The 22,315-nt window shown below is 40.5% G+C and overlaps 1 protein-coding gene across 2 annotated transcripts in view; it reads right to left on the bottom strand.

Annotated features, from left to right (window-relative positions):
- LOC141127842 (ATP-binding cassette sub-family C member 5-like) overlaps nt 1-22,315 on the bottom strand; it is a 151,290-nt gene that overhangs the window by 16,918 nt on the left and 112,057 nt on the right. For both annotated transcript variants that reach the window (XM_073614677.1, XM_073614678.1), the window contains 6 exons: nt 21,258-21,387; nt 14,162-14,315; nt 12,580-12,708; nt 11,708-11,894; nt 9,546-9,635; nt 2,235-2,424 (listed from right to left, as the gene is read on the bottom strand). In XM_073614677.1, the coding sequence (XP_073470778.1) occupies nt 2,235-2,424; nt 9,546-9,635; nt 11,708-11,894; nt 12,580-12,708; nt 14,162-14,315; nt 21,258-21,387 (880 nt within the window). The remainder of the gene's footprint in view (nt 1-2,234; nt 2,425-9,545; nt 9,636-11,707; nt 11,895-12,579; nt 12,709-14,161; nt 14,316-21,257; nt 21,388-22,315) is intronic.

The raw sequence follows: 22,315 nt of genomic DNA, 5'->3' as shown, positions 1-22,315 counted from the left end.
GCCTTCAAATACAGAGTACTGTAAAAAATGTAAGATTAAAAAGATTTTGCAAAAGAAAAATAACAAACACGTTAAAAAGTAAAATATTATAGGAAAATGACCTTAAAGTGGGGTTCCACCCAAAAAACAAAAATACCTGGAAAAATTCTTAAAAAAAAAACATTTGGATATTTTTTTTTTTTTTCACTTACCTCTAAATGCCTGTTGCTAGGTGGTCCCTCGTAGTCTGCCTGTTCCTCTGCCTGGGCTGGTGACATCACTTCCCCCTCGGCACAGGAAGGGCTCCGCTCTGCTCCCTCCCTCCTGTCAATCATCTGGGACCCATTACAGGTCCCAGGTGATTGAGCGGCCAATCACAGCGCGCGGCGCCGCTCGCGCATGCGCAGTGGGTGCCAGGCTGTGAAGCCACAGCCTGGCGCCCACAGTTGAAATGCCGGCGCCGACGAGCGAAGGGGGGGGACGAGCGGGGCTTCGATCCCCGCATCGCTGGACCCAGGGACAGGTAAGTGTCCAATTAAAAGTCAGCAGCTGCAGTATTTGTAGCTACTGACTTTTAATTTTTTTTTTTTTGGACGGCCCCCTGGGTGGAACTCCTCTTTAACCACTTGCTGCCCGCCCACCGTCAAATGACGGCTGGGCGATGCGGCTCTCGTTCTGGGTGGACTTCATATGACGGCCTGCCAGAACATCCGCTCTCGTGCGCCCCTGGGGGCGCACAGCGCAGCGATCACAGCCGCGCCGTGTTGCTAGGACATGACACCGATCTGTGTAAAGAGTTGCGGCCGCGGCTCTTTAACCATATGATCAGCTGTGTCCAATCACAGCCGGTCACATGTAAACACGGAGATGCCTGTAATCAGCACTCCTCGCCTCACACTGACAGAGCGTGAGGAGAGGAGAGCCGATCAGCGGCATCTCCTCACAGAGGACATTTAGGGATGTACTGTAATCAGGGCACTAATCATCAGTTCCCTGATTACAATTAAGTTTCCACCAGTGCCAGCAATGTATGCCCACCACTGCAGCAATCAGTGCCAACCAGTGCCCACAATTGCCACCAATCAGTGCCCAAAAGTGCCAGCAATCAGTGGCCATTAGTGATGCCAGTCAGTGCTGGCTATCAGTGCTGCCCATCAATGCCCATCACTGCTGCCCATCAATGCTCATCACTGCTGCCCATCAATGCCACCCATCAGTGCCCATCAGTGCCGCCCATCAGTGCCACCTATCCATGCTGCCTATCTGTGCCCACCAGTTCCGCCTATCTGTGCCCAGTTCCAACCAGTGCCACCCATCAGTGCCACATATCAGTGCCACCTATCAGTGTCCATAAGTGCGGCATATTCGTGCCTCCTCATCAGTGTCACCTAATCAGTTCCCATAAGTGCCATCTTATCCGTGCCCATCAGTGCAGCCTATCAGTGCCCATCAGTGAAGGAGAAAAATTACTTATTTACAAAATTTACTGACATAAACTAAGAAAAACTTTTTTATTTTCAAAATTTTTGGTGTTTTTTGTTTTTTTATGAAAAAATAAAACAAGAAGAGTGATTAAATACCACCAAAATAAAGCTATATTTGTGTGAAGAAAATAACAATTTCACATGGTTACAGTGTAGCATGACCGCGCAATTGTCATTCAAAGTGAAAGCTGAAAAATGGCTTGGGCAGGAAGGGGGTGTAAGTGCCTTGTATTAAGGTGGTTAAACAACCCTTAAGCACTGACATGTGCGATAAATTACATTTAAAAATGCGGTAGTTAATGAACAATCGAAAAAATACCACATTCGTTACACTGAATTCTTAGTGAATTGACCCCAGTATAAATAGATACCCACTTTCTGACCCAGCAACTCAAATGGAATCTTTGGCTTTCCAGGAAAGTGCCAACAAAGAGTACTTGCATTTGAATTGCATTTAATGAAGAAGCAGTCCCATGAAAACAGATTTGTCTGGAACTCCAATAAGTAATTTTGGGTGCTGGATCAACAAATAGATGTCTATGTATAGATTAGTATGTAAAGCTATGTATCCGCATAGTTTGCAGTGTAAATCCTTTTCCTGCTTGGCTTCTGTTCCAAGTCCCTTAGCACATTTGTTGAGACACATCCAGCTTATTGGCTGATAGGGGTCATGCTAGCAAAATGTTTTAACATTGAGCAAGACTGCCTTGTAATTTTAGCATGAGTATATAAATGCTACAGTATAAGTGATGTGCATTTGTATAGACGAACCTGATCCTGTTCTCCCCACTATTCCTATCTTTTCTTGTGGTTTAATCCTGAATGATATTTTCTTCAACACTAATGGTAGGTTGTCACGATAACGCATTTCAACATTCTCAAATGTTATTGCCCCTTCTTCAGGCCATTCTTTGGGTGGTGACTTTACTGGTTCAGGACAAGTTTGTTCTGACTCCAGATTCTGGGAAAATAAAGAGTAAAAATTAGATGAGTCAAGCAGTTACTATAAGAGGATGTTTGCAATATAGATGTTAAGCTTTATAAAATCGCACCAATGTATAGATTTTGCTCCACTACTTTCCATTTAGGTGACTGTTTCTAGTTATGACTGATGGAAGTAAACAAGGGGCAGATTATGGGAGTTTACATAAATCTCTAGAATAATACATTGGCATACTAAATAGTTAGTAGGATACACAACCTACTGTGAGCCCCAGTGAAAAACATGTATGATATACCCGTTACCAAAGGTGTGCCCTGTAAGCTTCCACAATTAAACATTAGGAAAGTATTCTTCCAGGCCTCCCACCTGGTGTACAATAATGGCTACAGCTAAGCCTGATCCAGAATATTGGCTTGGGCCAGAGGTGTGCCCTGTAACTCTGTTAACTCCCAATATGAGCCACTAACTCCCACTATGAGCTGTACAACAATTTACCCTGAAAAATAGGTTTTATTTTTGCATCTTAGAACTCTATTTACAAGAATGCTCAAGTGTGCGTTATACTGCCAAAGTTCAAATATAAAAAATGATTTTTTGATGCCACTTTGAGACCATTATAACTGGGTCTAAAGCCTCGTACACACGATGAGAATATAGGATGAATAATCGTCTGTTTTTTATTTTTCCATGCTAGTCCCATATCGCAAATGAAGAGGTTACTAAAGTTACGAAAATTCTCGTATGACAGAATACAACTTTGGAAGTGATGTAATGTGTTGTATTGTACTCAGGGTCGTCTTTAATATGGATTGGGCCCTCGACAAACATTTTCTTGGGCCCCCCCATGCAATTTTGCTCTCCACCCCAACATCCCAAAAAACAAACAAACAAACGCACACATAGACTACTCTAAAAAAAAACTTGAATAATGTAAACATAAAGAACTGGTCCAGAAGCAAGTCCTTAACTTGATCTGTAACAGTGCATACTTGACCCCTTGCCGACTGGCTTACGCCGATATACGTCGGCAGAAGGGCACGTACAGGCATTTTAACATACCTGTACGTTGCCCTTTAAGACACGGCATTGTGGGCACCCGCCATGAGCCCTGTGAGTGTGATCGCGGGTCCCGCGGACTCGATGTCCGCGGGGATACCCGCGATCGTCTCACGGAGAGGAAGAACAGGGAAATGCTGATGTTAACAAGCATTTCTCCATTCTGCCTAGTTACAGGACACTGATCACAGCTCCCTGTGATCGGGAGCGGTGATCAGTGTCGTGTCACACATAGCCCATCCATTCATAGCCATTCATTGCATACTACTGGTCACCCCCTCAGTGTAGCCCTGTTTACAATATGTATAAAAACAAATATAACAGAAAAAAATTGAAAAATATAATTTTTTTTGTTCGTTTGTTTTTTACATACTCTCACCAGTCAGTGTCTCCGATCACCGCCAGACCAGTTATATAATGATGGTGTACTGCACTGGTGACAATATCTAAAAAATACAAATAAAAATAATTGAGAAGAAAAAACTAAATTTAATTTCTTAATTTTCCAAAGGAATGTGACAAAAAATTACAACTTCAAAAAACTCTCCATGCCTATTATTAAATACCTTGGACTGTCTACTTTCCAAATAGGGGTCTTTTGGGGGGTATTTTATTCTGTCCTGCCATTTTCAGGCCCCAAGAAATTAGATAGGCTGTCAGTGCATCAGGTGTGATCAATTTTCAAATATATATCCCATAGTTTGTAGAGGCTATAACTTTCCTACAGACTAAATAATATACATTTGGGTTATTTTGTCCCAAAAATGTAGCTGAATACATTTTGGCCTAAATATATGAAGATGATTTATTTGCAAAATGTTATAACAGAAATGAATAAAAACTATTTTTTTTTTCAATATTTTCAGGCTTTCTTTGTTTATTTAGCATGAAATAGAAAAACCTAGTGGTGATTAAATACCACCAACAGAAAGCTCCATTTGTGACCAAAATGATAAAAATTGTCATTCAAAGTGTGACAGTGCGGGAAGCTGAAAATTGGCCTGGGCAGAAAGGGGGTAAAAGTGTCCGGTACTGAAGTGGTTAAAAGCCCCTCCAACTTTTTGGCCATCCTCTCTCCCAACAGAGCGGCACTATGGTCTCTTCTGTTATAAATGTCCCCTCTGCCTACCAGCGATCATGTGATTTGAGCTGCGCATGCTCAGCTCACATCACATTTAGAGCCCGATCTGTGTGCTGTGGTGATGTGACTCTAGTGCACATGCATGAGAGTGACGTCACCACAGCCTGGCCATTCGAGTGGTCAAAGATAGAGAACCCGGAATGAAGACCAGGCAAGTGGGATGCACTAAGGGCCCAGTGGAGCCATGACAGCACAGCGCTGAAGGGTTCAGTTTGCAGATTAGTCTATCATTATGTGCTAGTATGCAATGTATGCTAGTGCATTATGACTTAAACCTGCAGGGGAACCAGTGTTTTTTAATTTTACAAAAATGACTTTACTACCGCCTCAGGCCTGGTTCACATCTATGTGGGTTTGCGGCCCACATTTGCACAGGCACAGCAGCTCATCCATTAAAATCACATTGTGCATTTGCACTATGCAATTTTCCTGCAGTAACAGTGCTGCATTTTTAGATGCGTGGGCCATGCAACTAAAATGCAGTGCATTTGCAGGTTTGAGAACCACAGGGAAATCGCATGGTGCAAAAGCACAATGTGATTTCAAAGCCACTGCGTTTTTAAAATGCTGCATGCACCTTTTTTCTGTGGGAAATGCAGGCACAGCAGGCCTTTTAAGTGAATGTATTTAGTTAAAAAGAAAAATAATAAGGCAGGGCAATGACTTTTTGAAAAATATAAAAACCCACAGCAGGCCATTTACTGATGCAGCTAAACTGTTATTTGGTGGCCATTAGTTACAACACTTTGCATATTGCAATTGCAATTTGCATTGCTTTAATGTATATGGTATCTCTGTCTACACAGTTTGAGCAGTAAAGCAAAAACCTTCATGTGTATAGAATATTGCATGGACCATATCCACAGCAATCCCATATCTATTAATGTATGGTCTGGGTGATGATGTACTAGTCTGCCATGTGGTTGGAACTGTAATTAGTTAAAGCTTTTACCTTCCTGGGCAAGGTAACATTTTTATTTAATTCTTCTATCTCTGAGATCGAGTTGCCTCTTCTTCTCTCCCTCACTTCTCCATTTAGCACTGGGTGCCAAAGAAAATACCCAGTACTTCCAGGAGAAGCATGTGACTCAATCAATGGAACACCCCTGAGCTTATCAGTGCTGTTGTGTTAGACTCCTAGGCCAAGTCAGGAGAGGAGATGGACCTACCTGGTCCTGGGCAGCCGAGCTATGCTCACCATTGCTGCTGGCTGCCGCACCCACTCTAATATCGCCTCTAACCCCATGGTCTCCTGAGTGCCGATGCACAGGCAGCATGGCATGGGGTGGAGTCAGAGCATCAGTGTAGCTCACGGCCCCGCCCGCTCTTTGCTTGCTGGAAATAAATTGCAGCACAGCGCGCCGCTGCCTGTCTCCTGCTAGTGTTTCCGGTCATTCTGTAGTGCCGATGGGGCTCCCAATTTGCAGGCATCGTGGGCTCAAGGGACAGCTGCTTTGGGCCCCAAAACAATGACCAGGCCCTGGGCAGCTGCCCCTTTTGCCCCACGTTAAAGGTGGTCCTGATTGAATTGTAATGTATTCTTCAGTTTCTGAGCATGTGTGGTCTTGGTCGTGGGATTTCTTTCGGACAAACACTGTACTGATTAGATAAAAAAAATCATACGTTCTTGTATGGTACGAGAAAAATGTTCGCGTTTGGATAATTTCACATGAACTGTCATGATTAGCAATCAGGTTATCGTAAGATCTCTTTGAAAGCAGTCTTTTTCATCTGATTTTCTGATCATGTGTGCTAGGCATTAATTAGACAAACACAAAAGTAAATGTCAACTCACTAAAAATAGATCAGACATTTAACCAGTCGCTAATTTTAGCTAGGACATCCAGAATGTCATAGATAGCACACCTAAATCAATCTACACCCAGAGAAAAGAGTGACTCCAATAAATATGACCATTTATAACAATATTTTTTCAATTCATGCCTTTTTTTCTGCCATAACTTGTATCAGGTCTGAGAAGTATGTTTATGGAGGTCAGCTAAAAACTGCTTTATCATTTCACTACAATTCACCTTTTTTTTTTTTTTTTCAAATATAAATTTTATTTATTTTAGAAATGCCCAACATGGGCTTAGACAATACAATACATACACATATTAGAAACAACTGGGGAGGGAAGGGAAGGAACATATTGACTTCATCACATGGAGGGAAGGAGAGGCAGAGTTTACATACGTTCCAAACTTATTGATATACGTCAAGTGGCAAATACTTCCTAACTAATCGTTGAGAGGCTGAAGTCCTCCTGAACAGAAAATCCTCCAGTAGGAGGCGGTAGATGCAGAAAAGCCTCAGTTATCCTCTACCTCCTACCTTCATCCCTCGATCACCCCCCATCCCACCCAGGCCAAATCAATTCACCCTTTTTAATCACTATATTTTGTTTGCCTTTTCTGTAGTCTATCTAATCCTACATAGAAATAATGTAAGTGTTTAAAACGATAGTGGAAACATACATTAGTAAAGAAACTGGCAAAATGAGGAAATTCCCAAAATAGGTAAAATGGATTTTGCATTATTTTCTCTACTCTAGCAATAATGAGTGGAGAAACAGCCTAGAACACATTCATAAACACGTCAAATCTCTCGAGATAGACCTTTTCACATAGAAAAGTATAGGAAATGCTTAATTTGACCTTTTAATGTACCATTCCAATGAGCCTTAGATCTGCTAGAAGAATCATTTATAGAGGTAATCCCTAAAACAAACAGTCTGAGTTCAGTACATTCTGTGGAGCATAAAATCAAGCTGGAAACTAATGATTTTATTTAAAGAGGTCTGTTCAAGTGGAACTAATAAATCAGTATTTATTGTAATGTTTCAAGCTGTGAAAGACACGTCTCAAGAAGGTTAATTAGAATTTCAATCATGATAATGGACAAAGCATGTGTAACACCAATATTCATATTAAAAAAAAAAAAAGCTGTACAAACTATAAGCTCTAACAAAGAAGTAAATGAATGATTGTATCATGTAGAAAAGTAAACATGAGAATTACTAAACATTCATAATTACTGGTGAAACTGATTATTTCCTGGGAAACCAATAACTGCACAGTTACGTAAACCTTTACAAGGTTCATTTAGCATGCATTTCTCAGTAGCAGTGGTGGAATTTGTACTGTGCTAGCACAGTTTAAACATTAACAGGGAACACCCTGTAGAATGGGGGTTTTCCCTATTGAATGTTTACAAAGGGTAATGTGTGAAGTCTGATCATGACGATGATGTTGATGTACCAAAACATTCACCTGAATGATGCAATTATACAAAGCAACTAAGATAATAATAGTAGTAGTAACTCAGCACATTAAAGGCTACAGAAGAGTTCAACAACCATTAGTTCATTCTGGGGAAGTGTTTGTGTGTGTGTGTGTGTGTGTGTGTGGGTATACACTAATTTCCTGATCCACCCTCAATGTGCACCGATGCCTAAACCATTGCTGCAGGAGAATGATAACAATAATGACAGTGTGCCGTGATTGGAAGCAGTACATTTGCTTGAGGGAGTTGGAGGCATTGGTATGATGGGGGATTGAACAAGAGGTGTGCTGGGAGAAAAAGGGGGGTGTTGAAAGCATAGATGTGCTGGATTGTGGGTGGGGGGGGTAATTGGAGGCCTAGGTATAATGGATTGGGGAGGGGGGAGAATTGGAGGCATAGGTCTGAAAAATACCTATTAAAGTGCTCAGTGTGCCAAAAAGATCTAAAAAGTGCTGAAGTGCTTCATGTAAACATGTTGTGCCAGGTGCCACACTCCCCTTTCGTATCTCCACTCACCAAAAAATATTGACCCTCAGCTTTGCAGTCTGGGTGGTCAAACACGCTTGTTTCTGTTGTTACGACGATGGATCTCTGAATCTGCTTGGTAGGGTCTCCAAACATTGGTCTCGTGGGCAACTAAGATATCCACCAGGCTCGACAAAACAAAATGATGCCTATAGTGAAGTACTGTAAAATCATAAGCAAAAGTTACAGGATTCCAGATAAAACTAGCATAGGACAATCATAGGGCTTTTCAGGGTTCGCCACAGCTCAGCATGCATTCCATGGAGGGCAGAAGTGACGTCGTTGGTTGTAAAACCGGAAATGCATCAACACGTTTCGCCCCTCCTCCAGGGCGTCATCAAGGTGTGGCACCTGGCACAGCATGTTTACATGAAGCAATTCAGCACTTTTTTAGATCTTTTTGGGGCACCGAGCAATTTATAAGAGACTGTTTTGTAAAGGATTTTGTTTTTATCACAGAAATAATTTTTGGTATTGTATTATTCTAAACTGCAAGAGCTGTATTATTTCGATTTTGATTTGAGGTGATTTAGCACTTGGTGGACAGCAGCTGCAAGTTGTTTATTTCATTTCACTTTTATTTATTTCTGTTTTTTTACACAATTCAACACATAGCGTGAGTATCTATTTGTTTTTTATAAAGGTGTACTAAGGGAGGCATTGGAGGTAGAGGTGTGCTGGGGGAGGTGTTGGAGGTAGAGATATACCGGAGGAGGCGTTGGAAGTAGAGGTGTACTGGGGGGAGGCGAAACAAAACAAGAGAAATTAATATTGTTAAAGTTGGTAATATTTATTTCTGTAACTTAATTCTGAATAAAACATTTAACAGTGTAATTTCCTGAGATAATTTACGAGGGCGGGTTTAGGGGCGGAATTAGAGGCCGAGCATGGTGGGGGTTGGATGGGGCAACTGGTGGCGAGTAACTTGTAAGACCTGGCTAGTAGCTCCTGTTAATATCAAAAAGACTAGTGAAAGACCTATTACATTTATGGTCTACAACAGCAATTGCAACTAAAATATACATTATTCAAAAGTATACTAGCATTGATTAAAAATCAGTACTATTTATTACACTTGTTTATTTAATGATTTAAAATATTTTCCTAATTTCATATCTATTAACAATATTACCTCAATATAGTAATTCATTCTTTCAACTGAAGTAAATCTGGCTTCTGTTTCTGTCACTAAACGAACAGTATATTGGAAGAGCCCTGTGAGCTGAAAGATCAAAACACAGAGTTACATGAAAATGTGGGTATGTACAGTAGTAAAAGCAATGGGACAGTAAGTGCTGTAATCTACAACAACCAGTTCCGACTTCACTAAACAGAATTCTGGTTGCAGTGGGTTACTAAACCTTGCATGATAGTCTTTTCATATAATATTTAAAGGGTAACATTTTTTTAATGTTGTAGTGCTACCCCTCCAGTAGCTGGGTTCTCTGTTCTGTGCCTTGACCCCAAGAACAACCTTACCCCTCTGGCACACTTGGTTGAGTGAAAGTTACTGCACATACTTATAGGAACGACCGTGTGCATACCTTTAGCTTGACTGTGAATTAGTATCAGGAAATAAAAAAACAAACAAGATATTTGGGGGGCACACCTTCTCACTAAAGCTGGTGCAGCCATAAGACCATACAATAGAAGAGAAATATTACAGCGCACACATGCAAAAAGATTCACCTCCAGCAAGGCTAATTTAAAAACACCTAAACATTCTCAAAAAGACATTTTCAAAAATGGGGATTTGGTCACACCATATTGCTATATGGTGCTAAGCCCACTTACTGCGACAAAGTACCCCATGATTAGTGGGTCCTACACTTTCCATAGATAGAATCTTTTTGCATGTGTGCGCTGTAATATTTCTCTTAGTATCAGGAAATAGACACAAGATTGTTTAGTGGTAAATTATCTCAATGTATTTATGGGTTAGAATAAATGGTGGATTAAGCATAAATGAACACACAGAAGGTAGATTTAGGCACAGTCTGCAAGGCAGTATAATCACTATGACAAAGTAACTTAGAATAGAAATCTGTACCACTAGACCGTAATTGACACATAAATCAGCAATAAAAAGTGCATATAAGCATTAACTGCAATGTGAATACTAATACTATAACTAGTCTAGGGTGCAATCTAGGAGAATGGCTAGGATATGGTGCACTGTCCTCTGAGACATCCCTCTTAGAATAAGCAATAGGTAAAGGTCTCTGTGTAGAAGCTGTAAAAGAGCAGTCTTTAGTCCTAACTCTTTAGCCGGCTAGCATTGGGGCCAATTTGTACCATTGGTGCACATGAGAATAGTCCCAGTCAAGCCTGCTGGCAGCAATAAGGCTACTAGATGGCTTTATGGTCAGTTCCTAAAGGGCTCAGTCTCCCTAGCAGCAGATAGTAAATCCCCACAGCAGCAGCTCACCAAACCCAGCTCACCATCCGATCACACACAGTGATTACACCACTCTCTGCTCTGCAGTTATATAATTCTGGCTGTCGGCACTATCGAACTCAGCACTCCAGATCCTGCTTGGGCTGCCAATATGCAGAAGTGGTGGTGCACACTGGAGAGTGATGTGCACTCTCCAGGCCCGCTCATGGCAAGAAGCAGCTGTATCCTGTACAGCTTGAGAAAATTAAGTTCTCTCTCCTCCTCCTGGCAATCTCCCTCCAGGAAATGCAGTTCAAAAGCTTATGAATACAGTAGAGTGTCTCTCCTCTACTGATATAGCTGTTAACCAGTTCAGCACCGCAAGCCAGCAGCTACAAAATGCAGCTGCAGCCAGTGTTTCTCTCAATTTCCATTCTTAGCCAAGCACCTGGCAATCAGCAGTGCTGTAGTTTTCTGTACAATTCAATCCCATTTGACACCCTAGTGGTGTTCTATACACCTTTGGTATGCAGAGTGCCTCCAAAATGTAATTTCCTGCTTGTGTCAAAAACTTGGCACTAAGGTAGGTTTTTGACATCCTCTGCAACAAAAATTTATTTTTTTGTGAGATACTCCCTAAGGGTAATTCCTTCTATAGGGATGCAGACACTGCAACTTTTCTCAGAACACTGAGAGTGCACCAGCTGTTTATAATGGACTAGTCAATCACGTTCAGAATCACTTAGGGCATTGTCAAACAAAGAGTTTTCCTTCTGAGCAGAAACAAGTAGGATTCAGCAACAAAGTTTGGTAAAATCCCTGCAATGTACATATATCACCCAGAAGAGTTATTCATTAAACTAGACTAGAATGCACTAGACATAGCAAGACATAGATCATAACCTTCAATGCAGTACCTGTACGGCATAAGACATAGCTAGGCCTGCATAAGCTGGAGCTATCTTTCCATGCATGAACACCACACAAACTGCAGTCACAGTAATGACAGCAAGGCTGATTAGATCCAGGCGTACTGCCAGCCATCGCATAGCACAGCTGAAGAGAAAGTATGGAGATTGGTTCACATCTAGTAGTTTCTGATACCTGAAACAAGTAGAGAACAACATATTGTATTAGAATCCAACTTGCAACACAAAACCAAATTTCAAGGCATATACCATCATAGATAACAGTCTCTTTTCAAAATCCATAGGCAGCACTACATTTACTTCACCCGTAGGTGTCTGGAAACAGTAAGAGTTTTACAGCCACATACAGTACAAAATTAAATAATTATTTGCATGTCATTCAGCAACAGCATGGAAGTAACTGAACTGAGAAGGCTCCATATTAAAGTGTAAGCAAACCCCCCTATCATTTTCATTATTATTTGGATGGTTTGACAGTTTGGTTGGGAGCACAACCAATGGGAGTGTTACATTTCCGGCACGTGACGGAAATGAAACGGTTTTATGGATGGGTTTATTTCCGCTTTAAACTCATCATAGGGTGATATGACTTCTCAAAAACAAAAGCGCAATACCTCAATGCACTGCAAATTAAAATTTTGCTCTATAGTGTAGAGATACTTTATAAACATCAAAAACAAGTTTTTTCTGTATGATATGGGCGCCACTATGTAGTGTGAGCTGTGCACGGACCTTGCTTTGTATCATTGTTTGGATGGAGATCACTATGTAGTATATGAACAAAGGAAGCAGCCAGATACCCCAACAATAAAAAGGCATGAATGAGTATTAAATTAATCAATATGACAATTTTAACTTACTTAAGAATGCAGTCCCTTGATTTACCGAAGGCTTGAATAGTTGTTATTCCTTGTAGTGTTGATGTAACATGAGATATAAATGGCGACTGGCTTATATTATCCAAACGTTTCAGTTCACGAATTAGCACTCTGTAAAATAAAGGACAATACTGGCACACATAGTCATAGCTAACAAGAAGATACTTGTGTATACAACCATGCTCACATGTAATACAATCACGTTTTTATGCTAATTTATTTAGCACTATTCTGACAATCAACAGTGGAGATTTCTGAATGTTGACCATGTATTGTAATTGATGATTATAATGAAGTAAATTGTAGCAATAGAGGTTACATACAAAGTGTATTTGACTTAAGGGTTAAATCATTATGTGTGATAGTTTCATGGGTTTAAAGGGGTTCTATGCATTAAGATAAAAAGCCTTCTGTGTGCAGCAGTCCCCTCAGGCCCCCTAAACACTTACCTGAGGTCCCTCTCTGTTCAGCGATGTCCACGAGTGTCTCAGCCATCCGAGATTCTCCCTCTTGACTGGATGAGACAGCAGAGGCGCCATAGGCTCCCATTTCTGTCAATCAAAGTCAGCTAGCCCATAAGGGGAGAGAGGGGGCGGGGCCAGGTCAGGGCTCTGTGTCTGATTGGACACATGGAGCTGTGACTTGGCTCGGGTGCCCCCATAGCTAACTTCTTGCTGTGGGGCCACTCAACAGGAGAGAGGGGCCAGAAGAGGGACCCAAGAAGAGGAGGATTTGGGCTGCTCTGTGCAAATCCACTGCAACAGAGCAAGTAAGTATAACACGTTTGTTATTTTTATAGGAAAAAAACAAGACTTTACAATCACTTTAAATATATATAACCTTATAATATAGGTACATTTCTATATCACTTTGAGTATTAAGTATGGGTCCATTGTGAAAGCTGTTTATATCTTAGCCGAGTATTTATCCTTACCTGTTGAGTTTCTCGGTTGGAGGCATTTCTCTTTCTATTTTAGTCTTATACTGACCAATAATAACATCTGCACGTTGATGAGCAAAAAGTACACTATACTTTCTGGACACCTGACCATCACATCAATATGAACTTGTTGGATATCCAATTCCAAAACAAGGAAAATTATTATGGAGGTAGTCTCTTTTGTGGTTAACAGTCTTGCCTCTTCTGAATTTCCACTAAATTAGGAAGTCCATCATTCAGAGAACTGTGCAGAACACTCAAGTTCCTCCACACAAAACTTACCAGAACATGTCTTCATGGAGCTGGCTTTGTAAACATGTGCATAGACCTGCTGGAACAGAAAAGGGTGATCCCTAAACTGTTGGAAGCACACAGTTGTCTAAAATGTCCTTGTATTTTGTAACATTTTGTACCCTTCACTAGAAACACCCAAACTCAATCATTTGGAGTGTATTCTACTTACTTTTGCCCATAAAGGTTGCAGTGATGGTCAGGTGTCAACTAATTTTGGCCATACAGTGTATATAGCTACAGTATATGACATAGCAAATGTAATATGCGGCCTGGTTTTATTACTTTATCAATGCCACATAAATTCAGTACACCCCCTGATTTGTAACTTACCTTGAAGCCCGGTTCACCAAATAGAAGATTACACTTAAAGGTACCACAGATAAGATAAAGAATGGAAATACTGAGCTGATTATTCCAAGGCAGAAGAAAACAAGGATCATATTCTGAATAAGCTGTTCCATTTGGTTTGGAAGTCGTACGTCAACTGAAACACAGAATATCCATTAATATAAAACACAAACACAACAAAACCGACTCTGTCTTTTAGTTTTTTAATGTTTATTTCTTATGAAGGAGAAGAAATACTACATATAACAGCCACTGACACTGATCTCATTGTTTGAAAATGAACTAAATGTAGTCATTTGGCCACACACTAAGAGCCCATTCACACAGGGGCAACTTTGGATCCCACTTCAAGTCGCTCCAAGTCGCCCCTAGTCACCTCAAGTCGCGCTACATGAAAAAATCAATGTAAGTGAATGGATCCGTCTTTATGCACACTACTGCAGTCGCTCCGACTTCAGAAAAGGTTCCTGTACTACTTCAATCCGACTAGAAAGCGACTAGTACCCATTGATTTCAATGGAAGTTGCCTCCAAGTCTGATCACTGTTCATACTGAGGCAACTTTACAGGAAGCAGAAAGGAAACCGAAAGTAATTTACTCCACTAAACAGCCAGCCCCCTCCTTCTCACACACAGCTGATAAGCTCTGATTGGCCACTTGTAAAGTTCCCTGTCCTGGAGGCGACTTCAAGTTGTGTTGTAAGTTGCCCCAAGTCGTGCTGTGATTCATACTCAAGTCGTGTCCAAGTTGCCTCCCAAAGTCGCGCTGGAAGTCGTGTTGCCCCTGTGTGAATGTGCTCTTAAAGACAACCTGTCAACAAACCATTCATTTTTACAACAACCTTCCCTTAGAATTATATATGTATTTAACAAATGTTATGCATATTATTAACATTAAAAGCCTCCCTTCTGTTGACATCCAAAAGTCTAACCCTGTCCACTGCCATCTTGAATGTTATGTCAGCAGCCACAGTAGACTCAGAGCTGACTCAAGTGATGCTCTATAGTATTCCCCTTTGCTCCATCCTAGACAACTACGTACAAGGTTATGCAGGGAGGATCTGGGTCAGCATGCAGAGTAATTAGACACTCCCACAAGAGGAGAGGACTATGGCGAGCAAGGAGAGAAGGGGACTGTGCTAGGGAAGTGCATAGTCAATTTTTCTAGCACGTTTAAAAGCACCTCACAAGTGAATAAAAAACATTTATGCAAGAGAAAAAACATCAGTAATTGTTTAAAAATAGTTATTTTTTCTGTGCTTTTACCTGCAGTTTTTTTTTTTTTTGTAACAGAGTCTCTGTTATGTACTTTAGAAACTGCAGTTTATTTCTCAATATGTCAATAATAGAAGCTAATTTTAACTTTCTCTCCAGATGGTGTCTTCTCCCAGCATGGCTTTTTATAATCTTCCTAGAGACCACTCCAATATGCTTCTGTTCATGTGGATATCAAGGAACTTTATTCCATTTATAATGACAAGGCCCACAACTGAATAGATTCAGGTTGGACCTGTATTCCCTCATCTACACAGCAACTAATATAAAACTTTAGAAAGAGCTGTGCATTGTTCTTTGCAATCCCAATGCATTAACAAACTTATATTTTCTTTACCTTCCTCTTAGCAATCATTTCTATGCAAGGTCATGTAAAACTCAGACAATCCATTTTGACTTAATTGAGACTAAACTCAAATGTATAACAACTCATGAGAACATGGCAAGTAGGCTAAAAGATAAGAACAGTTTGAAAAGACTTGGGGTCCATGGATCAAGTACATTGAAACACAAGGGTAAAATATACAGTGCCTTAAAAAAGTATTCATACCCCTTGAAATTTTCCACATTTTCTCAAAAACGTATATGTATTTTATTGGGATTTTATGTGATAGACCAACACAAAGTGGCACATAATTGTGAAGTGAAAGGAAAATGGTAAATGGTTTTCAAATTTTTTTACAAATAAATATCTGAAAAGTGTGGCGTGCATTTGTATTCAGCCTCCCAAGTCAATACTTTTTTAGAACCACCTTTTGCTGCAATTACAGCCACAATTCTTTTTGGGATGTCTCTACCAGCTTTGCACATCTAGAGAGTGACATTTTTGCCCATTCTTCTTTGTAAAATAGCTCAAGCTCTGTCAGATTGGATGGAGAGCATCTGTGAACAGAAATTTTCAAGTCTTGCCACAGATTCTCAATTGGATTTTAGGTCTGGACTTTGAGTGGGCCATTCAAACACATGAATATGCTTTGATCTAAACCATTCCATTGTAGCTCTGGCTGTATGTTTAGGGTAGTTGTCCTGCTGGAAGGTGAACCTCTGCCCCCAGTCTCAAGTCTTTTGCAGACTCTAATAGGTTTTCTTCTAAGATTGCCCAGTATTTGGCTCCATCCATCTTCCCATCAACTCTGACCAGCTTCTCTGTCCCTGGTGAAGAAAAACATCCCCACAACATGATGCTACCACCACCATGTTTCACGGTGGGGATGGTGTGTTCATGGTGATGTGCAGTGTTAGTTTTACACCACACATAGCATTTTGCTTTTAGGCCAAAAAGTAAAATTGTGGTCTGTTTTGGTAGGTTTGCAGTTGTGCCATACTCTTTCCATTTTCGGATGATGGATTGAACAGTGCTCTGTGAGATGTTCAAAGCTTGGGATATTTTTTTATAACCTAAACCTGCTTTCTACAATCCCGATCTACTTACAATCCCAATAAAATACATTTATGTTTTTGGCTGTAACATGACAAAATGTGGAAAATTTCAAGAGGTATGAATACTTTTTCAAGGCACTGTATCTGGGGTAGCTAAAGTTGTGAAACACAACTTGGCAAAATATATCTGGGGTAGCTAAAGTTCACCAAGAAGCCTAACCGCTTTCCTATATACAAAAAAAAAAAAAAAAAAAAAAAAAAGAAGAAGAAGAAAAGAATATACCAGAGAAAAAAACATTTAAACAAAGTATACCAAACAATTATTCACCATATCCCAAGGTTATGTACTAATAAGGTATTATTTGATTCAAAAAGTGGACAATTTGACATGAAGTTGGCTGATCATATGGATATTAGTCATTTTGCTCTGTAGCATATTAACAAATATCTCTTATTGTTGTAAAATATAGTGATATCAATTATCAATCATTACAGTAGGAAGTTGTTTACATATTAGAGGGGACCTTTTTCCATTTTATAATAGGACTAGTCTAGTCAAATGTTAGTGATTTATGTATAAATAAATAAATATATATAATATATATATATATATATATATATATATATATATATATATATATATATATATATATATATATATATAACTTTATAATATGGTGACAAACCATTGTTATAACTCAGAGAATCTAATACAGATTATGTCTGATGTAACTTTCCCATGTCATTTTGACTTAAAGCATATGTCAGGACAAACTACAGAAAAATACCCATTGATCTGACAAAAATGCAAATTCCCTCTTGTGAAATTACGCTACATCCCTTTTTGTGGACTTTAACTGCAAAACTTGGTGTCAGCCCTGCCCAGTTTTCTGTTAATATAAACTACTGAATGCTTCACATTCTTATAATCTCTACAGCCTAGGGAATAATTGTTCTGGACAACAAGATAAGAACTTGCAGCTCCAGGCCCCCTACCTCAAGTAGGCCCATTTGCTAAAAAATCACAAATAAATAAATAAATAAAACGATCGATTTCGAGGGTCATGGCTCGGCGACCAGGGGTCACAGAGACCCCAAATTTGGGAAGTAGATAGCTGAAGATTTGGGGCTCCTATGACTACGACTTATGGTACCGGAGATACGGGGCTCCTTGTGCAGCAGAAGCTACATACAGCGCAGCCAGTTTAAATACATGCTGGCACACTCTATTTGCAGCAGACTGAGAGGATGAGCTCACAGTGCTTCTCCTCACTTCTTGTCAGAGGCACTGAGCTCAATGGACAGCTTGGAGCCTGCAGAGTTTGACAGGCAGCACTGCCTGTCAAACTCGCCTATTGATTTCAATGGGGTCACTCTGCAACTGCAAGTCAAACAATGCAATGTAAAAAAAAAACAAAGAGGCAGCAGTAGCACCTCATGAATGCCTGTCAGCTGCTGCTATACCACTCGTTGAAAAGCAATCCACCATAGATCACTTTTCAGAGGACAGTAAGCATTACCGCAAATGTGAAAGAAACTTGAAACACATCATCCATTTCACACTCCCCACCAACCAGGTCACTCCCCAGCCACTTCCCATGTTAGCCACCTCCCTTCAACTTATATCACAGGTGACCATTTCCCAACCTGCAGATGACAGACCCTACTCCAAAAGATATCACTCCCAGTTACTCAACCCACCTGCTGATTGATATCCCTCAATGACAACCTCACACCCCCCCCCCGGGTGACAGACTTCTCCCCCCAGCCTGTCCCCACACACCTTCTCACCTGATGACCTGTGGATGGGGAATCACTCCCACGGTGTTATTGTGTTCTGCCAGTGGGGAGCCTTCCCTACCCACAGAATACAATGATCAGTGTTGCTAACTATAGCTGGCTGCACTGATTGTTTTGGGAAAAACCTGACAGGCTGGTTGTACTCAAGTTGATTAATAGATTGACTTGTGTACAACCAGCTAGCCCATACATAGATCGACTATGGCTGGTCTCTGCTTAATTGGCCTAATTTCAATTCATGTATTCATTCATCCTCCTTACCTGTACATAGTGCCCACTGTCATACCCTCCACACTCCTCTCCTGTACATACTGCCCACTGTCATAACTTCCACACTCCTCTCCTGTACATACTGCTCACTGTCATACCCTCTAAACTCCTCTCCTGTACATACTACTCACTGTCATACCCTCCACACTCCTCTCCTATACATGGTTCCCACTGTCATACCCTCCACACTTCTCTCCTATACATAGTGCCCACTGTCCTACCCTCCACACTTCTCTCCTATACATAGTGCCCCCCTGTCAAAACCCCCCACAATCCTCTCCTGTACATACTGCCCACTGTCATACACTTCTGTCCTGTACATACTGCCCACTGTCATACCCTCCACACTCTTCTCCTGTACATACTGCTCACTGTCTTACCCTCCACACTCCTCTCCTGTACATACTGCCAACTGTCTTTCTCTCCACACACCTCTCCTGCACATACTGCCCCCATAATACCTTCCACACTCCTTTCCTGTACAAACTGCTCACTGTCATACCCTCCACACTCCTCTCCTGTACATAGTGCCCACTGTTATACCCTCCACATTCCTCTCCCTCACCTGCACATACTTCCCACTTTTATACCATCCATACTCATCCCCCATGCCTCTTACCCACAAAAACAGTTCCTTAAAATGATATTGAATATCCTCAATGTTACCGGCTCTAGAATGGGCACACTTTTGTTAGTTCAACTAAAGGAAATCTTCTCAGACCTCATATTTGTTTTGCCCATAATTAGTACTCTTTTAATTTTGTAATTACTAATGTGTTGTATAGAGGAACATAGGGGATGTCAGTTACTCTAAATATACCACTGGTAAAAAAAGTGTCCCTGAAAATATTTTTGAAATGTTGGCAACTATGCTTTTGGGCACTGCCACTGGGTCAGTAGGGGGCCCCATGAGAGGCTCCTGGGATCCTGTGATATTAAAGCGGTAATAAACTTTGCTAACATTACTACTTTTTAGAGGCCCTGAGGTATGTTATGCCATAATGTACTAGTATGCACAGCATATTAGCACATTAGGGTACACTTACCTGTCAGACTAAGCCTTCCAGCGTTGCTCCGTGATCAATCTGACTGGTCCATCTTCACCCGGCCTTCCTTCCGGGTTCTGTGCCTTCGGTCACTTGCCTTGGCCAGGCTACGTTGATGTAATTTCCACGCATGCTCATGCGCATCCTCTCTTTCATCCCCCCCCCTCTCATCCTCCCTCCCTTCCCCTTCATCCCTCTCACATCCCCTTTATCTCTCTCTCATCCTCCCGCTATCTATTTAATTACATTTGTTACAACAAAAAATAGTTTTCATGTTTATTCATTTATCTTTTTTTTTTTTATATAAAAAGACCCACCAAAATCCTCAGCACCAGGCCCATGATGTTCTTAATCCGGCCCTGACTGGGAGGATTCCTTGAGATAACACAGGAAGTATGTACAGCACCCAAGACAACTTTGAATTTCTGACATGATCTAGGGGAAGCAGCAGAATAAAGAAAATGCAGCAGTGATAGTGAGATAGTGATAGTAAAGCAGCAGTAGTATAGCAGTGATCCAGAACTTAGTACTGGATGGATGTTATAGACAAAGCTGTCACTGGAGCAATGGGATTGGCAAATGCTCACTGAGGAGACCTGGTGTATACCCAACATCTATATACCTCCCACTATTAGTCCAGGCTTGAGAAAAGGGTGGATCACCCAAAACGCATTGCCCGAGCATACAGTGCGCCCACACGGTTCCCTGCTGTTTCCCTGCAGCTCCTCTGTGAGCATTAGTAGATATCAGTGTGCCAGTGCTTTGGTTCACTGCTATACCACCGCTGCTTTACTATAACTACCACTGCTGTATTTGCTTTGCTCTGCTGCCTCCCTCAAAGCTGTGTGAAAAGGAGTGCTACATACTGCTATGCTGATATGTTGTTATCTTCAGTTTAAAGTGTAAGTGGATGTAGTCTTTTATTTTTCACTAACACATTTGGTATCACTGACACCTTCCTGTGCTTGGGTTTCCATTTTCTTTCGTACATTTCACTGCCTATGTACAATTTTTATTGTAAATTCACAATAAATATCTAAAAAAAGTGAAAGTAAAATAAATTTGCTTCAAGGGAACCCACGTAGATGGACATGCTGAAGCTGACATTGCTAAACACCAAAATAAAAAGGGGTTGCACAATAATTGTATATATTAGAGTTGCTTAGTCACTCGGGTTGTGAAAGACACCAGTCCATCTAGTTCCAATACCAATAGTATATCTGTTTTTTTAACAATACCAATAGTATATCTGTTTTTTTAACAAAAGTGAATTCAGTAAAACTGAACAATTTCTAGTGATGTATTTACCTTCATCCACATCCCTGGTGAAACGGTTTAGGATACGACCAAGGGGAGTTGTATCAAACAGCTTCACGGGGCTACAGAGAACTTTTTGAAACAAAAGATCATGGAGTTTTGTTGAAGCTTTCAGTGAACTCTAATAATTAAAAAAAAACAATATGTATACAGTACATCATATAAGATTTTATTACTGTTTAAAATCTGAAATACTTCCAGTCAAGTGTATTATAGTGACCAAATACCAACCCTAGAAATTTTATATAATACATTTGCAGTCATTAATAGCACAGTTTGATTCAAGTCGTGACTGGAAATCCATAAGAAAAATTCTGTCACACAAAGACCATAACCTTAGAATCAGCCACATGTGCATAGCCTCTGAAAATCAGTAAATATGCTTTAGGCCCCTTTCACACATGCAAACCGTTTGACCGTTTTTCATCCATCCGCTCACGGATGAAAAATGGAGATCAATGCATCTCTATGGAAATCTGGATATGAATGGATGATCAGCCACTTACATCTGTTTACATCCGCTTCTGTCTACATCCGTTTTTTGGAACAGATCAAAGCCCTATTTTTATTCTATTAAAAACGTGGATTGGACAAAAAATGAATGTGTTGTGACAAGACAAGCTCTCTGCTAATCTATTTATAGCAAAATCCCACAATACAAATTTCAGGCTGGTTTTATCTTGGTTGACAGAGAACTTGTCAGAAGTTATCATGCTGATAACAGAGCCACGAAACAGCAGAAAGACACAGGACTTTGTGCTTTGGAGAGAGATGAGTAAACACGCAGATTATGTGCCCAGGTCAAATTTCATGACTCGGGTTTACATCCCCTTTTAAAAAAATATGACTGAACTGATTAAACGAACGGTTCACATGTGTGAAAGGGGCCTTAATCAATCTAACTGATGTACTTCATGTTATACACAATACAGTGTAGCATTTGGTTTGAACATAAAGTTGAAGTAAACAAAAATAATTAAATACATACAAACTGCTACAAATAGAATTTTTTTTTCAGAAGAGACATACCTGCCAAAAAACATGCTTCT

This window comes from Aquarana catesbeiana, linkage group LG02 (genome assembly GCF_042186555.1).
Source record: "Aquarana catesbeiana isolate 2022-GZ linkage group LG02, ASM4218655v1, whole genome shotgun sequence".
NCBI classification, from domain to species: Eukaryota; Metazoa; Chordata; class Amphibia; order Anura; family Ranidae; genus Aquarana; species Aquarana catesbeiana.
Note: the sequence above shows the minus strand (reverse complement) of the source record. Positions and strands in the feature narration are given on the sequence as shown.